The sequence below is a fragment of the Pezoporus wallicus genome, unplaced genomic scaffold (assembly GCF_028554395.1).
Source record: "Pezoporus wallicus isolate ANWC-B61680 ecotype Strahan unplaced genomic scaffold, APGP_CSIRO_Pwel_v1 contig_10389, whole genome shotgun sequence".
In the NCBI taxonomy this organism is placed as follows: Eukaryota; Metazoa; Chordata; class Aves; order Psittaciformes; family Psittacidae; genus Pezoporus; species Pezoporus wallicus.
In genome coordinates, this window is record NW_026637666.1 from 818,787 (window position 1) to 838,179 (window position 19,393).

Consider the following 19,393-nt stretch of genomic DNA (forward strand, 5'->3'; position numbering starts at 1 on the left):
GAGGCTCCGATCGCTGCCGGGCCCGGCGCAACGCCGGGCAGGCCTGGGAAGGCCGCGGCTGGGCCCGGTGCGCAGGGACGGAGCGGTCGGTGCCCTCGGCCGGTGTCCCCGGGAGCGGGCCGTCGGACGGGAGCGGGGCTGGGGCGAGCGGGTCGGGCCGGGCGGAGCGGGCCAGAGCCGGTCTGTGGGGACGTGATTGACAGCGGCAACGTCAGCAACAGGAGGGGAAGGGAAAAGGGAGGGGGGAGACAAAGAGGGAGGGAGTCGAAAGGCCCCAAACTGGATCTTTATGGAACATTTTCCGCCAAGATCAAGGGAAAGTGAATCCGCGCAGCAGGGGATGCCCCGCAAGCCGCTGCCATCGGGGGCCGCGGAGCCGCGCCCGGCCTGAGCGCCCCGCGCAGCCGCCGCGCTGCCCCGCGGATGCCCTTCATGCCTCAGCCGCCCCAAGGCGAAGCCCGGAGCCCCCCGCTGCGCCTCCTGCCCCCCGGCCGGCAGTGTGAGTTCTGGGGTGCGGAGGGAAGGAAGGGAGGGAGGGAGGGAGGGAGTGCGGTTCGTGGGTACGGGGCTCCCTGCGGCCTGTGCCGGGGCGATCGCCGCAACCCTGCCCCGCTGCTCCCCGGCCCGCCACCCCTTCCGTCCCCGGGAGCACCGGAGTTCCCTTCCGCGGCCCTCGGGGACTCCCACCTGTGGTCCCCGGGGCACCCGGCCCCGCCGTGCAGGTCGGCCGCCGGCAGCATCCGTGCCTCGCCTTGGCTGGGGTTGCCCCATCCCTTCCCTCCAAGAGGGGTAGGGAACCGGTGAGCTCGGGGCACCGGGAGATCTGCTGCCGCCGGGGGCTGCGGGGCCCTGGCTGCCCCGGGATGTGCAGCGGTGCAGGGGGGCGTGTGCGTGCGCGCCCGCGCAGAACCGGGCCGGTGTCCGTCTCTGTGGCTGGAGCTGTCCTTGAAGCTCTGCTGCCACTGGAACTGCGGATCCCAGCCTCGCTCTTTCCCTCCACCGGCCCGGACTGGCGGCTGGACCTCAGCGGCACCGGGCAGGGAACAGGAGCAGAGCAGTGCTGTCGGGGCCACGGGTCCGGGTGCTGTTAGTATTTCCCCTTGGGGACCTTCGGTTTCCGTTCCCGGGGCTGGGACCCGCAGCATGCTCGGGATCGCTGCCCGTCCCTTTATCTGTCCGCCTGTCTGTCGAGCGGGGAGCAGGGCGGGCGTCCGCGTCCCTCCGCGCTGTAAAAGTCGGGGTTGATGCGCGGCAGCCCCGGTGGAGCTGTCAGCCCTTATCTTTATTGGCTTTTCCCAGTCTCCGTCCAAGTTTAAGAGGGGCCCTTTTATCTCGAAGACCAGCACTCTGCCTGTTTACGCCGCTCCACTCCGCCGCAGCTCTTCACCGCGGCACCGAGAGCTGGTGTGGAGCCTCCGGGAGCCCCGACGGGAAGGGACAGAGAGACCGGCCGGGTTGGGCTACCCTCCCTGAAGGGTAGCGGCTCCGAACGGTGGCAAAAAGCGGGGAGGAGAGGTTAAAGGCTGGGGGGGCTGCGGCCACATCTGAGATGAGCTGACCGGGCCTCAAGCGGGAGCGCAGCCACGCGGGGGCGGCTCCCCCCGGGACAGGCGGGCCCGGCCCCGCTCTCCCGGGCTCTGCGGCTTCCCCCGGGAAATGTCACGTCCCAGTGAGGCCGAGTGTCGCCGCCTGAGGAGGGATCGCGGCCCGGGCAGGGAGGGCCTGACCCCGCAGGTGGCAGTACCCAGGGCCGGGCGGGAGGGTGAGCAGGGGCTGGACGTGGCCCCCGGTGCTGCGAGCTAACGGTGCGCCTCTCTTCCCCCCAAGGAAATGCTCCAGGAGAAAAGCCTGTCTGAAACCGAGGAAGGGTTTCCAACAGCCCCCGCGCCCGGCCATGCGGACTCCTCCGCCGGTTCCCCCGTCCTCGGCGTAGCCGGGGGGAGCAGCACGCCGCTCAGCAGCCCACAGCTCCCCGATCCCGAGCAGGTACGCACTGCCCGGCCGCGTCCTGCCCGACGGCTTTGCCCCTCGCTCTCTCTGCCAGCCCGGCCTCCCGCGAGGAGATGGGGGGATGCGAGGGAATTCAGGTTTTTTTATTCTTCTTTAATTTTCTTTTTTAACCATTTTTTCGCCCTGCAAAGCAGCGCCTCAGAGCCGTGGCCACGGGGCCCTTCCTGTGGCGGGGCCGCGGCAGCTCCTCCCGAGCAGTGCCCGGCCAGGCCGTGGGTTTCATCGTATATTTTTTCCCCGCTAAATAAAAGGCCCGAGGCCTCTGAGCACATCGCGGCTTCCCTGCCCTCGCCCCCGAGCCCGGCGTGGGCCTCCACCGTGCCCCCAGCATCCGCGGAAAAGGAAGGGCTCCGCGTAGAAACCGCGGCCCCGGACGTGCGTATCGTTCAGCGGATCCCGTGTCCACAGGGATGATCCTGGCGCCGGTTTCTGGGAGTCACAGGGCGATAGCGGGACCCGTCTGCCCCGTTGGGGCACGGAAACCCCCACGGAAAAGAGAAAAGAAAGGGAAAAAAAAACCTTTTGGCCGCTGTGTCCAGCCCTGGTGTGAAAGTCGATTAAACCCGGCCTCAGTTTGTTTCTCTTATTTTTGGCAGAGGGCAGTGGAATTTTTGGGACTCCATCCTCCTCCCGCACAGGCAGGCCCGAGGATCGTGCAGATTCGCCCGGTGCCTGCCTGTGGCCCTCGTCCTGGGTGCACCGCCACGGAGCCCCTGCCCCTTTCAGCCCCTCTCCTGGGTTTTTTAAGTAATTTCTTACTGTTCTCATGATCTTTCTTTTTCCAGACCATAGAAAATATCAAAGTCTATCTCCATGAGAAGGAGCTATGGAAGAAATTCCATGAAGCTGGCACTGAAATGATCATAACCAAAGCAGGCAGGTTAGTGAAAATTCCTCACGGATGTGTATTGCTTCTGATCTGTACGAAATGTTCCTGTTTGCCAAGACTGGGTTCTGCAGAGCTGCAATCAGTGGCATTAAAAAGAAACGTTATTCATGTGATTGTAGATTGTGATATGATCGGGTTTTTTTCAGTGTAAGCTGTTCGTATGTTTGAGCATGGCAATGAGGTTATGGGCTGTGGAGTCCTTTGCTACGTTTAGTCCGATTTTCTTTGATAATTCTTCCTGTATTACACATATATTTTTTAAGATGTTGGCATGGTTGTGGCTCTGTTCAGACCCCACTCCCTTTCTCTGCACAGTGCACTAAGACCTGTGCTGGGATAGTTTGCACCAAAGGTTTAGCAATATGAAGGCTTAGGCTCTGGTTTTAATCTCAAAACTGAAAGAGAGGCAGGTAAAACTTTTATCCTGGTAGCTGTGGAAAAGAAAATCTGCCTTCCCTTGGAAACTAACGATGGTTTCACCAAATCGGAGCCCCCTCAGCGGGCACACCGAGGCCCGTGTGGGAAGGAGAGAGCGGCTTGCGAGGGCTTCTCTTCCCCGGAGAACCCATCTCTGTGCCCGCCCAGGGATCCCTTCCCACCCGGGCTGCTCTGGTGGGCGATGGGAGAATTAATGTCAGAAAGATAAACATCGGAATTAAACCTCAGCCCATCGCCAGCCCGGGAATCCCGACAAAACCAACGCAGCTCCCACTGCGGGCACCGGAGCAGCTGTCCTTGACTTCTGCGGCTGCTGAAAAGAAAAGTTGCCAGCCTTAGGTATTAAAATCCATTTAATTCTAACACAGCTCTGTGGCTCTGCCAGCGCTGATTTTATGCAGTGCTAGAGAGCTGTGGAGGAGCACACTCAAATAATGGGGAGAAAGCAGAAATAAGAAGTCTTTTTTTCACTGTGGTCCCTGATTGTTCGAGCAGGGCAGCTCGAAGCGGGGCTGGGTGTGTGTATGTGTCTTTTCTCCCCTGTTTGCTGCTCTCACTGCGAGATTCAGATCCCAGTCCCCCGCTTTGGGGGTTGATGAGCGGTTTCTCTATCTTTTCCCCTGTCCCCAGCTCTGCGCAGCAGCTGCCCAGAGTAGGGCAGCTTTACTCTAATAACCAAGATATTCTCATTAGTCCCCCTGGAGAGGGGGTGTATGTCCCGGGGATCTTCAATTTGTTTGCTGTTTGGCCTGTTTATGAAGTAATTGTGCAGGTAACTGTCCTTATCACACTACATTTTGGTGTATAAAACCTTAGGGCTTGTTCTGTAGCATTTACTGATGTGAAGAGCCGGATTCGTTTTGATAGGTCTGCTACCTAAGGCAGCTAAGACTAGGGGATCAAGACCTCAAATATTTCACCCTTAATTTATAGTATCTGAGTGTGTCTGTGCGGGATGTGTAATATCTTTACCAAATTCTAGACCCTAAGCATCCCAAATGTGCATGTTATCTCTTTGTAAGTCTTAACGTAGATTGTTTAAACAAATCCATATGTATAGGGCTCAGTCCCACATTCTTTGTCCGGTGGAGCTGGCAGCGCACACGTAGTCACCTTTCGTGAGCATGTGGTTGGGACCGAGGAGATTGAAGTGAAGATGTAAAAAACTTCGGTTTTTTTTTCAGTCGTCCAAGCCAAATTCTGTAGTTGTGAAAATCGGTGCAGCACCATCCAACCAACGGCGGTTTCTAAACATAGCTTTTAATTAGAAACAAAAACAAGCAAAGAAACAAACAAAAAATCATACAAAACCCCCCAAAAGGAAATAAAAATAGCTGAAATGCTAAGAATACCTGAAATGAAATGGCCACTCCATTTCTTTCCTCTATGTCCAGCTGCAAATGGTGGCAAAATACAGGGTAACGTTTTAATCGGTGTTAAAATGGAGCGAGATGGAACAAAGCCGGTACCGGGCCCCGGCAACACCGAAAGCAAACCATAAAAACCCAACTAAATGCACAAAGCGGTTAGAGTGAGGCTGGCAGAAAGCTCGAACAACTTCAACCCCGTCATCGCTTAAATTCTCCTCGTTCCCACAGAGTGCCAGCCTGAGCCACTCGAGTCCGTGCTGCAGCCCCAAAGCAGGAATATGTCACTTATCGGAACGCAAATGAAGGGATGCAAATTAGTGCTTCATGCAGATTTTACTTTACCCGAGCTGTTTAAGTAAAGGGTAGCAATAATAAACCTCCTCTTGACCCAATTAAATAAGTGATGGTTAATGGAGGTTTGTGTGCACTTGCATTTAGCAAGGGGTGGAGAAAAGGGAAAAGAGCTAATTGCAGGCATTAATTAGGACTCTAAGCCCCTTCCCAGCGGGGACAGAGATGCCCCTGAATACAGTTAGTTGAAAGCACCTAAAAGTCGGTCTGCCTGACCTCAAGGGGCACAAACGAAAAGAAACTGAAGTCTGATTTTTCAATTCCAAACAACAACAACAAAAAGTTACTTTAATGACAAGCTCACTCAATGGAGAGGAAATGTAAAGCTCAGCGGAAGCGTTAATTCCATGGCAATGGTGTAAAATAGCCTTTTTGTATAAACAAGGCAAATATTGATAACTTAGTAGGGGGGAGAGAGGGTGTCATTTATTTCATTCTTTGGAGAGCTCCACAGAACGAGCCAACTATAAATTATCGAGAATTTAATGCTGAGAATTACTTTGGGGGATTATTACTCCCTCTTAGGACTGATCTGTAGGAGATATTAGGAGAGCACAGCAAGCTCAGCATTGAAAGAGAAATCATGTTGTTGCCAAGAAAGCTTGATTTATAAAGTGGAAACATCTTTAAAATGCACTCGCTATCTTCTTAATGTCCGACTGGTTCATTGTGGGAGGGGGAGAAAAAAAAGAGATTATTTTATATTAAAAGGATCATCGAAAGATAAAAAGTTTATGTTAGCGGAGTTCGCATAAAAGCGCTCGGAGGTAGAACCCTGCCTGGCGGATGGGACGCCGGGCTCCATAAATCAGAGCCTTTGTCTCGTTCCTCCGATTTGAGGTTTGCTCTAATGACGAATTTCGCCTCCAGAGGATTTTCCGTTGATGGTGTTTGAAGGCTGAATTACGCCCAAGTGCAGGAATCGCCCCGTCTCCGCCGCCGCCCGGGGCTGGGGGTGCCTGCGGGCTGCCTGAAGCCGAGGGCAAGGGGAAGAAACGCGGCCCCGTGGTTGCTCCCGGTGGCAGTGGGCAGAGCCCCGCTTTCGGCAGGAGCCGTGGCTCGGCCGCTGCCGCCGTTCGCCGGTGAAACCTCGCTCCTCCGAGCCGCCTCTCACCTCAGAGCCCCGGCGCGGCGGCAGCGGCCGGTCCCGCTCCCCGTTCTCCCTGTCCCGTTCTCCTTCCCGGGACGGGTGGATAAGCCCAGCGTCCAGAGGGAGCTGCGCATGCCTGTGCTAATAAATAAGGTTATAATTGTTCACAAAGCCCCCCATTTATTGAAGAAAAGGGCACTTTCCCAATTGTCCTATATTTTTTTCAGTTGTCCGATTAACCCAGATGACTAAAATCCATCACATGGCGGCAAAGGGAACAGGTTGCATTAGGGGGTGGAGGTGCAGATGTTTACCCGAATTCCATCCTTCTCCAGCCCTGCTGCGCGGTGCACGGCTCTGGCCGTGCCCGTCGGGCTGCTGGCAGCCGCAGCCTATCCTAGCAAGGCGCACACCTTTCCTGCTGGATTTTAGGAATTCCGGAGCGATGAAGTTGTATGAGGGGTGGATAAAGCGCAAAGCAAAGGAGAGGCTTCGTTATAAATCTTGCTTTCCAGTTGCATCTTCTTGCTCTCGTGTGCTATTATTTAACGGAACAATTGCATTTTATTTTTAACCTCGTGGCAAACCCCACTTTGCCTCTCATAATCCCTTGCGAAATCTCGTCTTCCAGCCCTTATTTCTTCGGGAAGTGAATCTGAGATTGCACAGTATTCCTGCCCCAGGGTTTCTTTCTTTCTGGTCGTTTTTATTTAGCTCTGTCTGTTTGCTAGTTTTTTTTCCAAGGTGCCAACCTTCGCAGCATTGCAGTTTCTGCTCAGCTATCACCAGGGACAAACAATTGATGAAGCTGATGGCTAATGAGTGAAAAATACCAGCTCACAGCATGTTTGGTCAGAGTTTTGTGAACAGTTTCTGAAGAGAAAACGTTGTGTCATTTCCCTATGGTAGCACAACCATCCCAGAGATGTGAAAGGGAGGCTCAGGAAGCTGGAACTGAGTTTTCGCTGGAGTAGGATGTGCATAGGTACACAGATAGATTCAGTCTTTGTGGTAGCAGGTTTTGAGAAGCATGTGTAGGAAAATATTGCCCGGGGAGAAGGGGTGTGTGTGGGGGGGGGGTGGGGGAGATGGGGCACACCAATAAAGCCGCCTGCATGTGCGCAAAAGATGCAATCCCCCTTTAGATGTTCAAGTTTCATTTTAAAAGTGGCTTATTTCAGTTTTAAAAAATCTGTTCCTAATCAACTTTAGTAAACCAAAATAAAACTAGTTTTGAGGACATCAAGGTCTGAAGAAGTATAAATGCTTTGGCTAAGCTGGTGCAGCTTTCCTCTGTGAATAATCCTTTAAAAGTTAAATTTTCCATGGCTCTGTAGGGCATATGGATGCCCAGTTCTCATTACAATTAAAGGGAAATATTTGTCCAGAATCTTTTGAGGCATTTACAAGAATTTCTGCAAAAGGTTTTTGATCCAAAAGCAAACCTTAATATCTGAGATCAGCAATGGAATGTGAGCCATCAATTCAAAACTTGGAAATAAAATAGATATTTAAGGAATGTTTGATCTGCTTAATCCTAAATTTGGGGTCCTAGAATTACCCTATGCGGGCAAACTCCTGCTTTTAGAGAAAGGCTCAGGAGCAAACTCCAATGGCTATTGGCAGTGCTGCTAAAGATGTCGACAGCTTTGGCAAGGAAGACAGAGCTTATGCACCCAGAGTAGTGCAGGGATGGGATTTTAGTTTCTAATATAATTCTCTCTTCAAACAGCAAATCTCGGTTTTAGTTCGTTGAAGACATGGAATGCTCATGGTTAAGGGTGTTCCCAAAGCTTTCTCGCTTGTGCTTAGACCAGAGCTGCAGCAGTGCTGGCCAGGGCTGCAGGGGAGGGTTTAGTCAAGCCCAAACCAGCTAGCGAAGAGCCCCACTATTGCTCAGGCTCTGCCCCTGCATCGAAGGCTCCCGGGCACAGGGGCTGTGGATCATCTCCTGCCCTGTGCTGATGGGCCGGTGCATGGCCTGGCACTGATGCCAAGGCTGCCTGCGGCTCCTCTGAAAGCTCTGTGGAGCCCACACAGCTGGAGGGGCTGCATTGCCGAGGGAACCAGGCTGGAGAGGGAGCAAACCTGCTCTGAAATGCTGCGGTGCCGGGTGGTTGGCAGCGCTCTTGCACAGCTCCTCTCTGAGGTACCTTTGTGCTGTGCTCCTGGTGCTGCTGGAGCCCACCTCTCCCATCCTCTGGCGCGCTGGAGCCTTTTCTGCTCAATTTCAGTTGCAGCAAAACGAAAGCACTGGAGAAGCATCCCATGGCAAGAAGCCTGCCCATGTTTCAAGTTACTGTGGGGCAAAGAGAGGAAATGTTTCTAGACCATGAAAGCAGCCACCCAGCCAACCACGTTCTCAAGTATGTGAGAAACAATGTTTTATTTAAAAATCAGATGTGCTAGCCAGAAGAAAAAAATACAACCTCACCATTCCAAAATATAAAAATCCCTTAACTGTCTGACCTTCTCATCACTAGGTCATGGTCCTGCCACCAGATAAATCTCTCCTATCTGTCCATAGACTGAGGGTTCAATGTTGCTTGTGTTAGTGACAGTGAATTTGGGGCTGAAAAATGAACTACTGATGAGAACTCCTGTTGAACCTGTATTGTTTGTTATTCTGAGGCAAGGATCTGGCATGGGCTAATCCAGCACTTCAAAGTTAACTGCTCTTACTTTGTATACAGAGAGTCATAGCGGAGTGGCGTGGGTGATAAGAGAAATAAGGGACTGAGGGTTAGGATACACTGGGAAAATGGGACCCTGTTGAGAAAGTCTTTGATCTTTTTAAAGTATTTTTTGAAAGCAAGAATCTATCAAAAAGGAAATGCCGTTTAAAAGGCTAAAAGAAACAGCTGACATCCCCAAATTTGTTTGAATCTGCCCTGGAGAATATTAGTTTTAAAGATGCGTTAAGTCAGTGGAAGAAACACTTGTCAAAAGAAGGGGAATTAGGAAAAAGAACAAAGGTCATCAGAATGGAAACATGGTTCTTGAAGCCTCTGCACACCATTCCTTTCCCTCCTAACAATGAAGAAAAGGAGAGGCATCCCTAGGCAGCCATGGCCAACTCTCAAGAAGACTTTGGAGCCACATTAGTCATTATCAGGGATGCAGGCATGCCATCTACCTCAGTGCTTTGGAACCACCACTGGAGGCATCTCAGCATGCCCAGCAGCTTCTGAGGAGTTGGTCTTTCAGCCATGATACGGCTTCTTAGCCAAGATGTTGAGCGGTTTCTTGTCTTTCTGATCCTTTCGCAACCTGATGTGTAATAAGCATCACCTTTCCAGCACCATGCAGCACCATACTTCTGAAAATCCAGTCATTGCTTTCCTTGACCATCCCAAAACCAAGCACTGTAAAAGCGTAAAACCCTTTGTCTTATTGAAACTCCTTCTGAAAACAGGACTTCATCTGTTGAGGAGATGGGGGACATTTTACCCCCTGGAAAGGGCTTGGTAGTATCTGAAGCACCATTCACACCACAAGGACATGCAGTGAGCGCCAGTCTGCACATTTCCATGGGCTTCAGAGAACAGCAACAGCCTTTAGTGAGGACATGACTTGGGTTGCTCCAGCAGACCCAGGTGTCCTGGTTCCATGCAGTTTTTTCTGTGGAAGTACTCATTGAGTTCTCCATGGCTTCCCTGCTGGTCAGAGAAACCCCTTCCCAGCCAATGCATCAGTAGGGGCATCAGAAATGATGTTTGCATCTAAGCGAGGAAGGTCGGATCCGATCCTTGTGAGCAGGCAGGTGCTGACACCTGAGGGGGTTGCAGAGGCCACTTTTTGTCACTCAGCAGTACCAAGGCATGAGCCAGTGTCCCTGGGACACACAGGTCCTGGCATGCAGGACAGGGCAGTTGGTGCTCAGATCAGTGTCTTGAGCTCTTTGCTGGTTTTGATGCTCTTGGCTACTCTGCTTACTATTCCCTGCCCCAAAACCAAGACTTCATTGGACCTGGGAGCCCTGTAGTTGCCCATCTCTCCAGGACCAACCAGGCCTGTCCCTGAGGATTAAAACACAAGTAAGATACCCAGAAGTGGCCAAGCCTGGAGAGCCCAAGAGGCTGGGAACTACTGGCCCAAACAAAAGCAAAGCTTTCCTCTTATCACTCACTTCCAAATCCAACCAACCAATTAGACATTAATTAAACTTTGTTTGAACATAATAGAAGCTTTGGCTCTGTGTCAGTAACTGCTCCATGGTTAAGGGGATTGGATAGTAATAGGATAAATAAATAAACAAGAGATGCTTATTCTAACAGTTCATTTTAAAACAATTTGTGAATATCATGTAGAGATAAAATGTGCCTAGCATAAACTTAGCTAAGCAATGACTGCTTCATTATCAGAACAAATAATTCACTCACACATCATCTTTGAAGCTTGGGAGGGCTGCAGAATTGTGCTGCTTGTTTATTTTCCTGGCTTTTACTGGTTTTGCTACATTTCATCTGCACAGAGCGGTGGGGAAGGGTTTAGCTGGGGCTGTGGCAGCGCAGAGCCCCAGCAATGCCGGCCCCGCTTCAGTTGCCCCTGGTTCCCAGAGCCAGCTCCTCTGCCCTCTCCAGGGCATCCCCCTGCCCTTCAGCCCCCAGCAATGGGGTGCCAGACCATGGTGTTTTAATGCAGTATCAGCTGTCCTGCTCGCACAGGAGGGAGGCACAGGAGCTTTTCTCCTGTGATCGCTTTCTTTGAGGGCAGCTTGCTCATGGGAACATAAAAACTGATTGAAGTTTTTCACTCCAAAGGACACTGAGATCTGCTGCCGTCACACAACAGCGCTGTGCCCCTGCCAGTGCAGGGAGGGAGGTAGAAATGTGCCTGTCAATAACCCAAAAGAGGGTTTTGAAGGGTGCAGGAGACCGTCAAGAGAGTGCTGAGGAGTATGGATGGTGCCTTCCTCATTAGCTAGAGCTGGAAGGAAGGAGGAGTGCGGTTTGAACATGTCCAAAACTGGAGCCTTGCTGACTCTGGTTTGCAGGAAGGCTGTCGGGGCTGATGCTTGGCTGTTTGTGCTGTATCCCCTGTGCATCGCTGCATCCCCTGTGCATCACTGCCTGTTGCACTCTGTGGGCTCGTGGGTGGTGCCTGGGTGGGCAGGGGTGGCTCTGTGGCTCCTGCTCAGCAAGTGGCCCTGCTGACTGCCCTTAATGTGTGCTGGAGGGTTAGACACACACCTTGCTTAAAGAGCAGAAAGGGGAAGAAACTGGTTCAGTCCTGGACTCTCCTACCGCAGGGATGACAGCGTGTTTGCATGTTCAGAACACTATCTGACCAGGCTTTGAGTCTGAACAAAAGAGGATGAGGCCAGGGACTGCTGCTCTTAATCTCCTGTTCACTGGTGGCTTAAACACCACCTAATGGTTTATGCTGTGCTGCACATGTGCCCAACGCTTAACCTCGCTGGGTTCCCTGTTTGCACAGCCACCCTTGGCTCAGGAGGTGTCAGTGAGGATCAGGTGCTGCTGCTTGGACACCTTCCCTGGGAAGCCCCGAATTCCCCGTTCTTGTAACTGGTTTCCATGCAGGGAAGCTCTCACGCAGCCTGGAGTTGTGTGTGGCAGTGGGGAAGAGCGTGGGTAAAACGTGGGTCTGCCTGGTTCTTGCTTCAGACCTCCCACCGAAGCCAGGTTGAGCTTTCCCAGAGCTTGGCAAGGTGCTGGCAAGTCTTCCTGGCGGCGCTGGTTATTCTTCTGCCACCGCTGGTCACCGAGCACTAGATGATGAAGCAAGCTATTGTCAGGGAGAGCTGGCCAAAGTGAGGCATTCTCTATGGAGACGCCCATCCGCCTGAGAGCTCCTGCCTGCAGAGATTTGGCAGAGGCACCCGTTATGCAAAGCTACTACTGCACATAGAGCCGTGGCTGTGAGTAGTGCCATTGACCTGTAGTAAATTTGGGGGAAGCAGGCAGGTTTTTGGCCCCTTCCCAGGGCTGACGGGGAGCTCTATAGACCTACTGTAGGCACGGCCTTGCTCCCGGGCAGGGCTGGTGCAGCCCAGCGCCTCCGTCATGGTTTTCTGCTCCCCTCTTTCAAATGGGACATTTAATAAGGGCCAGGACACGGCATTAAGTGCTCTCGCTTGCCTTCATTTGAAAACCTTGAAGCTGTACGACTGCATTTTCTTGGACCCAGCTCTTCTTGTCATGCCTTCCCATCAGAAATGCACAACCCCTGCTTGTATGGTATTGCAAAGAGATATTTTCTAAATGAGTCTCTGCCAAGGGGTTGAGAAATATGTTTTCATTAAGAAAATCAAACTGACAAGTCCCTGGACAGCACATTAGTTGCCTTTTTCTCTTTTTTTTTCATAAAGCAAACTGCAGCAGCTAATAATAATGATGAAATGTCCGCGCACAGCCAAATTACTAAAGTCTACCCCATGTTTTCCTGGAAAAGAATGCTGAGAGTTGGCAACCTTGGTTGTAGCTGGGTCTGCCGACCGCTGAGTACAATGCTACCACTGCGAGATAGCGAGCGGTTCGCAAGTTAAGCAACACCTTCAATCAGATGCGAGTCCCCATTTGTTATCCTTAAAGAATTTCAGCTGTATATATTATAGTAGTACTTTGGCTCTTTGTATTTATTTTAGAGGGCTATACTAAAGAACATTATAAACTCAGGCATGTCCATGCTATATGAACTCCATATGCTGAAGCTTAATTTTAAATGCCATTAAAAAAGCACTTAACATTTACAGTATATCAGTCGGGCTACTTTAGCAGCTTGGATGTCCTACAGTAAATGAGATGATGGAGAAAAAAAGACATTGAGAAGCGAGATGTTATAAAAATCCCCAGTGCAGGGCATTCACCTGGAATGATGCAGGATCTCTCAAATTGTGTCCGTCTCATTTCTGGGTTTTAATAATTTTCTCCTCTTTTTTTTTTTTTTGTTTCATTTTCAAGTGTAATTTTAAGGCATAATTAAAGGGAAAAAAATCTTGGCATTCAGATCGGATTCCTCGCGCAATGTTTTTTTCAATGTGTGAATTGGGCTGTGTATTCACAGATTGAAATGTCCTACTGTATTTATCCAGGTGCTCACCTGTAGGAGGACAAGGTTAAGAGGAGTGCAGAGTTTATGAATGAAAATCAAAGACGGACATTGGTAAACCACCCCTTTTTAGTCCCAGCTAATTGCATGGTAAACATCTGGAGTTTATGCAGGGTGGTTAAAAGAGTCAATTGAAATGGTTTTGAACAGGGCCCATTTTGTTGCCTTCTCCCAAAGCAGGGACAAAATGGTGCTGCAGACCTGGGCCAGCTCGGCCGGGCATGGGGGCAACAAGCAGGGGGTAAAGAAGGGGCAAAGTGGCGAGAAACAACATCAGGATTTGGGCCTTTCTTAATGAGGGTAATTAGAATGACTGTGGGATGTAGCAATTCTCATCCTCTGTGCCCTTGTCCTGGCAGAAAGGGGACTTCTGTCCAGTTGCGTGAAGGCCGTGGTGAGCTGGTTTGCTCAATCGACTTGTTTTTCACTGGATGAGGAGGAGGCTGGGAAGATGGAGCCAAGAAAACAGTCACTCTGAGGATGCAAAGTGCCTGCTCCTGCAAATCCTGGCTCCTGATGCAGTCTTGAGGGCTCAGGAAACCCATGGCTGTGCCCATACTCATCACGGTCATCTCCTTTGGATCGCAAGACCAGACATAATGGTTTCATTGTTCTAGCTTTATAAAAAGATATCCTTTAATATTGCAGAGATTCTTCAGATACATATGAGCATTCTTTAGTGATATGCTGGTTTATGTGACGTTCCCTGTTTGGTGTTGGTTGCTACGTGTCTGCTAAAGTCCATGCTAAATCCATGGGATGGGCACATTTGCAGTGGGAGCTCTGCAGTGCTCCTGGCTCCAACAAGGATTAATGAGTGTGCTGTGAATGTGGGAAATTTGGGAAAGCCAGGAGAGCAGTGGCTGGCTGCACCACTGCAGGGCTTAACCCTTTGTCTCCCCTTAGTTTTCAGTCTGTGGAAAGGAACACAGGTTCAACTACCACATAGGTGGGAGTTGGTGTTGTGGACATTGGGAATGTGTGAATGAAACAGTCTCCCGTGCTTAGTTTCTCCTGTACTCAGAGCTCATGACTTTCATGGCAGCAAGAAATGTGCATTTTTGAGGTTGCCATAAGCCAGCTGGAGCCTGCTGAGGTAATGGGGGCTCCCTGCCCGAGCCTCCTATAAGGATGAATGAGTTGACCCCCACCCTGTATCTCTCTCTGCAGCCAGCTTTTCCTGGCACTGGCCCACAACCCCCCTCTATATACCCTCATCCATATCAGTGCCCCATTTTGTGCTGGCCCTGTGCAGCCCGTGCTCTGGAAAGAGTAAGTTTAATTCAGGTGATGTATAAGCAGCAATAATGTTTTGTAGCTCATTTGTCCTAGCATGAATCCATCACATGGTGACTCTGTCTCTTGGGGTGCTGCTCCAAGCTTCCATCAGTTCCAGAGCTGCAGAGGTTGCTCACTCACGTGTTAACCCTTTTTTATCTCCCAAGGAGGATGTTTCCTAGTTACAAGGTTAAAGTGACCGGAATGAACCCCAAGACCAAGTACATCTTGTTGATCGACATCGTCCCAGCTGACGACCACCGGTATAAATTCTGTGACAATAAATGGTAAGAGACCATTTCTGTTTGCCCTCTTTTCCATTAGAAAACTGCAGTTGGATCAGCCGTTGGCTGCTCAAGCTCAGGAACCAACATAAATACCTTCCCATGGGAGGGATGCCAGCTTCCCAGAGCTCTCTTTGGCGGAGCAGCAATAGGCACAAGAGCCAATGGCTGGAAGTTAAAACCGGACAAACATAAACTATTCTCAACAGGCTGGGGGTTAGCTGCTGGAACAAGCTGCTGATGGAGGTGCTGGATTGTCCATCTCCAAATTACTCAAGTTTGGGTATCTTCTCAGAGGAGATGCTTTAGGCCAAGCATAGGTTATCTGGCCATGTACGAGTGTGGGAGGATAAAGCTACAACCTGCATTATACCAGAGGCTGGACAAGGTGATCTAATGGTCCATTTTGGCCTTCAAAATTAGGCATTTATGCGAGCTAAGTCTTAAATTCCTTTCTTTTATAGCAATATTTTGCTTTTAGGAGATCGGTTATAAAGAAAAACATGGGGCGGTTTACTCAAAGCTCTGGTTCAGCCATGCTGATCCAGCAAAGGGAGCAGTGATCCCCCCTACGGCAGTCCAAAGCCAGATCTGGTTTAAAGCTTTTGTTTTCTATAATTCATTCTTCCTCTGTAATTTCTTCCTCTTCTGTTATTCTTCCCTGCCCTGTGCCTTTGATAGTGAAGTTACTTACCCAAGAGGCGTCTATGATTTTGCTTTCTGACAAAGGAAGCATGTTGTTTCCCCTTTTGCTTTTTTACCCCCAGATACTCTCAGCAGCCTCCCTCACTGTGACTATGTACTGTGGTTTTCCCCAAACCCTTCCACTGACCACTGCCTGCTGAAAAGATGAGCAATGGAAAATTTCATAGTCATCTTAATGGGAGCGAGCCTGGTGACATTCTATAAAACACTAAGAATTTACTTGCACATTAGGCCTGCTCTAGTTTTAAAAGATCCCTTTTCCGTTCACTTTTGTCCTGCAGTGCCGCTGGGTAAGAGGAGAGGACTGAGGGCCTCTGTGGCACGGCGGCCACTTTGTGTTTTAAGCATTAAGCCTTAGATGATGGATAGTTGTTAGCTCTGTTTAATTTAGCTTTTGCCAGCCCTAGAGCTGTTTCTCCTTTTCCTTTTATTGCTGCTGGAAAGTCTCTGTTGGTTTTGGTAATATTGCTTTTATAAGAGGAGAACAATGCGCGGTAATGAGGGAGTTGCCATTAAGGGATGTCTCATGGTTTGCTTTTGTGTCTGTGAGAGCTCATTTTGGTGTGGGGGCAAGGGGAGCTGGCAGAAGGGTATGAAGAGCAGTACCATGCGCCAGCATGCAGCTCCGGAGCTGGGAGCAGCCTCTTCCTACCGGAGCTGCCTCCAGGCTGGGGGCTGCGGGAGCCCTGCATGGCTGCAAAGGGTGCACGCACGCTGGTACCCACTCCTGCTCACAGGTACCTTCTCCTGGGGAAGTGTGCGAGACCATTTCCCTTTGCAGAGAGGCCTTTGAAGGCTTCATCCTCTCCAAAAACCCAGATGAGATCTCCTCCTTGACCCGTGCCAACACAATTGCCATGTAGAGACTCTGCCCCAAGCAAATACTGTGCTGGAGCACTGGGTTACTCTGCCAGCCTGTGATGCTGAAATGAGGACCTCTGCGACTTCCATGAGCAGCAGGAGCCTCTCGAACCCCTGGGCCCCAGTGCATCTCCCCAGGGCTGCTGGGAGGATTATGGGGTTGAGTTCAAGGACAGGATGCTCTCCTATGTCTGGGCTGGTGATTGCTGCCGAGGTAATGCCATGTGTTCCCCTGTGTTTGCAGGATGGTGGCAGGGAAGGCAGAGCCAGCCATGCCGGGGCGGCTGTACGTGCACCCTGACTCACCAGCCACGGGAGCGCACTGGATGCGGCAGCTGGTGTCCTTTCAGAAGCTAAAACTCACCAACAACCACCTGGATCCCTTTGGACATGTAAGAGAGATGTTCTGCATGGGTTTTGGTCAGAGGTGGGCCTGGGACGTTGAATTTGTGTCTGGACTATGATGCTGGTTGGGATGTCACAGATAATTATGAGGAGCAGCACTTACCTGGTGCTGCCAGTGAAGCTGTATGGGGAAACATTCAACACTGAGGGAGGGGAGCCACCATTCCTGCCTGCGTGCTTCCCCTGAGTGCTCTTGGAAATGCAGCCTCTGACTTGCTCAGTTGTGTCCTGCTTGACGGCATGGGCCTTTTATCTTCTGCCCAGGATCTTTGCAGGCAGCGCTGTGGGCTCTTTAGCCCTGCTGTTGCTGTGCGTGGTACACACAGCTCACAGAAACAGGTTGCATAAACTCATTGTTTTCCAGGCTGCTTTTGTCATCCCTATAAAAAGTGAAGGATTTTATTTGGAAAATCTTAATTCATGTGTATTGTGAGGGCAGAAGTCTGAAGTACACAGTTATCTACCACAATGCATTTAATAATTCAGAACAAGGGCCCTTCCAGCCTGCCAGGCAAATGAGTGTTCAGAGAATGTATGTAACAGTATGGACCTGTCTGGTTTGCATGTAAAAATACACAAGTATCATTGACTGGAGGGAGGGAAGATGGAGTTTCAGGTTTAGTGCCATCAGCTCCTCCTAGTACCACAGGTAAGAGAATCTACTTTGTGTCATCAAATGTGGGTTTTAACCTGCCACTGTTTTCAGCAGCAGCAGCAGTTCAGGGAGTAAGGGGAGCTGTGAAAAGGTCCTGAAGAAGGGTGCAGAGTGAGAAGGGATGTATCTGTCTTGCTCAGAACGATCATACATCAAGCCTCTAAAAGCAGGTTTCATGTGGAGTCAGTTGTCTTGATGCCGCTTAAAGCCGTACAGAAAGTGTAATTCTGACCCAGCTAAATCAGGCTTTGTGGGGTTGACTCCGGAGGGAGGAAATCCCAATCAGCTTAAAACACTATAAAAAACAGGGATTTTTTTTTCTGTATTCATGGTTTTCTGCAAGCTTTGAGCTTCCCAAAGCAAAGATGCCGATCCCGTGCGTCGCTGCCGCGGTGCCGCGGCAGAGCTGGGCTCTGGCACCGTGACACAGTGATAACCCAGCCGCCAGCAGCGCCGGGAACTGACCCCCTTCCCCAACCTACTGACCCCAATGAAACATGTGTGAGCTTCAAAGACTAATCAGGACCATTTAATGCTGGCATTATTAATCACAGGCCATCTCTCCCCTTCGCTCTTCTTTAAGGGGGAAAGCACCGTGGAAATGAAATGAAAGCAACTGCTTTAAGGGTTGCACAGTAAAAGTGACGTAAACCCCACAAATGCTGATGTCCCGGTGCCAGCAGCCTTACCGACCTGCTTGCTTTGCAAGTGGCATTCTTTGACTCCTGTGTTTTTCCCCTTGGTTAACTGTGTAGCCTAATATACGGCTGTTTACACTGTAAAATGTAAACCATAAAACATACAGGATGTTCGATGTGGCCGTAAAACAAACAGGATGTGCAGTGTTGGTTTTGCAGCTTTAAACGTTTGGCTTTTCCTGACTTTGTCATTTTTTTAACTGTGATTTTAACACTGCGTTTTAACAGGGGAGATTTCCTCCTTTTCCATAAACAGCCTGGTTGTCCTCTCACAAAGCTTCCCCAGTGACACAGAGTGGACTCTGGTTTGCATTTTGGGGCGATACCCGCAGCATGATGTAGTGGCCATGCCCCAGATGAGCCCTGCTCAGTCCCCTCGTGCCAGGCAAGCCTTGTACCACAGCTCCTGCACTCTGCCTTGCACTGCTGGGAACATGCCTGAAATAACCCGTTTTGAGTGCCCAGGTCACGGTGTGGTTCAGGCACTGACAACCTGCCTGGCTAAATGGGATTTAGCCCCGTCTCAGACAGTCCCTTGCTAGGCTTCCAAATTAATCATCTCCTTTAGAGAAGTGGTACCTCAGTTTTGCTGTGCACATGGAGGAGAGCTGGACTCTGTACAAGGCGAGCATGAGTTTTCCCCTCAGCTCATGCTGAGCACTGCTCTGCTGTTGCACGAGTGGCCAATGTCCGTGGGGCAGGCAGTGCCTGCGAGGTGTGCGCCTGGCACGGCGCAGTCCTCACAGCAAGGGCATGACGTCAGGAGTAAGAACCGTGTCTCATTTCTAGGAATACGTTTCCAGCGACTGCAAACACTCTCTCAAAGCTCCCTAAGAAAAACAAGTCAGAAACCCCACAGGGTTTGTTTGCCCTCTCGTGCTCCAGCGAAGCCTCCCTGCCATTTCCTTTTGTCTTTGATTTTCTCCAAACCTCAAAACCACTCGGAGAGATGATTTCTGCAGGCTGCCACTGGTGCTTTTTTCGGTGTGTGGGCAGCTGTGCAGCTAAAGCCGTGCTGATTCACCCTCCCTGCCACCCTCGGCTGCTGCGGGTGCCTGCAGGTGCTGCAGCATTGGGCTCCTTACCTGGCTGCCACTATCCCAGGCTCCAGCTCCTCATGACATCCCAAAATCCCACAGCAATTTGTGAGCAGTCCTCTCCAGCCCCTGCCACGCTCCAGTGTGCAAGGCTCAGACAGAAACCACTTGTTCCTTGAGGACAGGAGGGGCAAGGAGGCAGGGGAGAGGCACACAGTGGGATACGCTTGCACTAGATACTCCTTTTTTGG

At 50.9% G+C, this 19,393-nt stretch overlaps 1 protein-coding gene across 1 annotated transcript in view; it reads left to right on the forward strand.

The window, feature by feature from the left end:
- The first annotated feature begins 228 nt into the window (after positions 1 to 228).
- Positions 229 to 19,393, forward strand: part of TBX4 (T-box transcription factor 4) — a 38,289-nt gene continuing 19,124 nt past the window's right edge. The window contains exons 1-5 of the mRNA XM_057407138.1: positions 229 to 499; positions 1,828 to 1,986; positions 2,796 to 2,890; positions 14,665 to 14,784; positions 16,592 to 16,739. Coding sequence (XP_057263121.1) covers positions 1,831 to 1,986; positions 2,796 to 2,890; positions 14,665 to 14,784; positions 16,592 to 16,739 — 519 coding nt within the window. The 5' untranslated portion in view covers positions 229 to 499; positions 1,828 to 1,830. The remainder of the gene's footprint in view (positions 500 to 1,827; positions 1,987 to 2,795; positions 2,891 to 14,664; positions 14,785 to 16,591; positions 16,740 to 19,393) is intronic.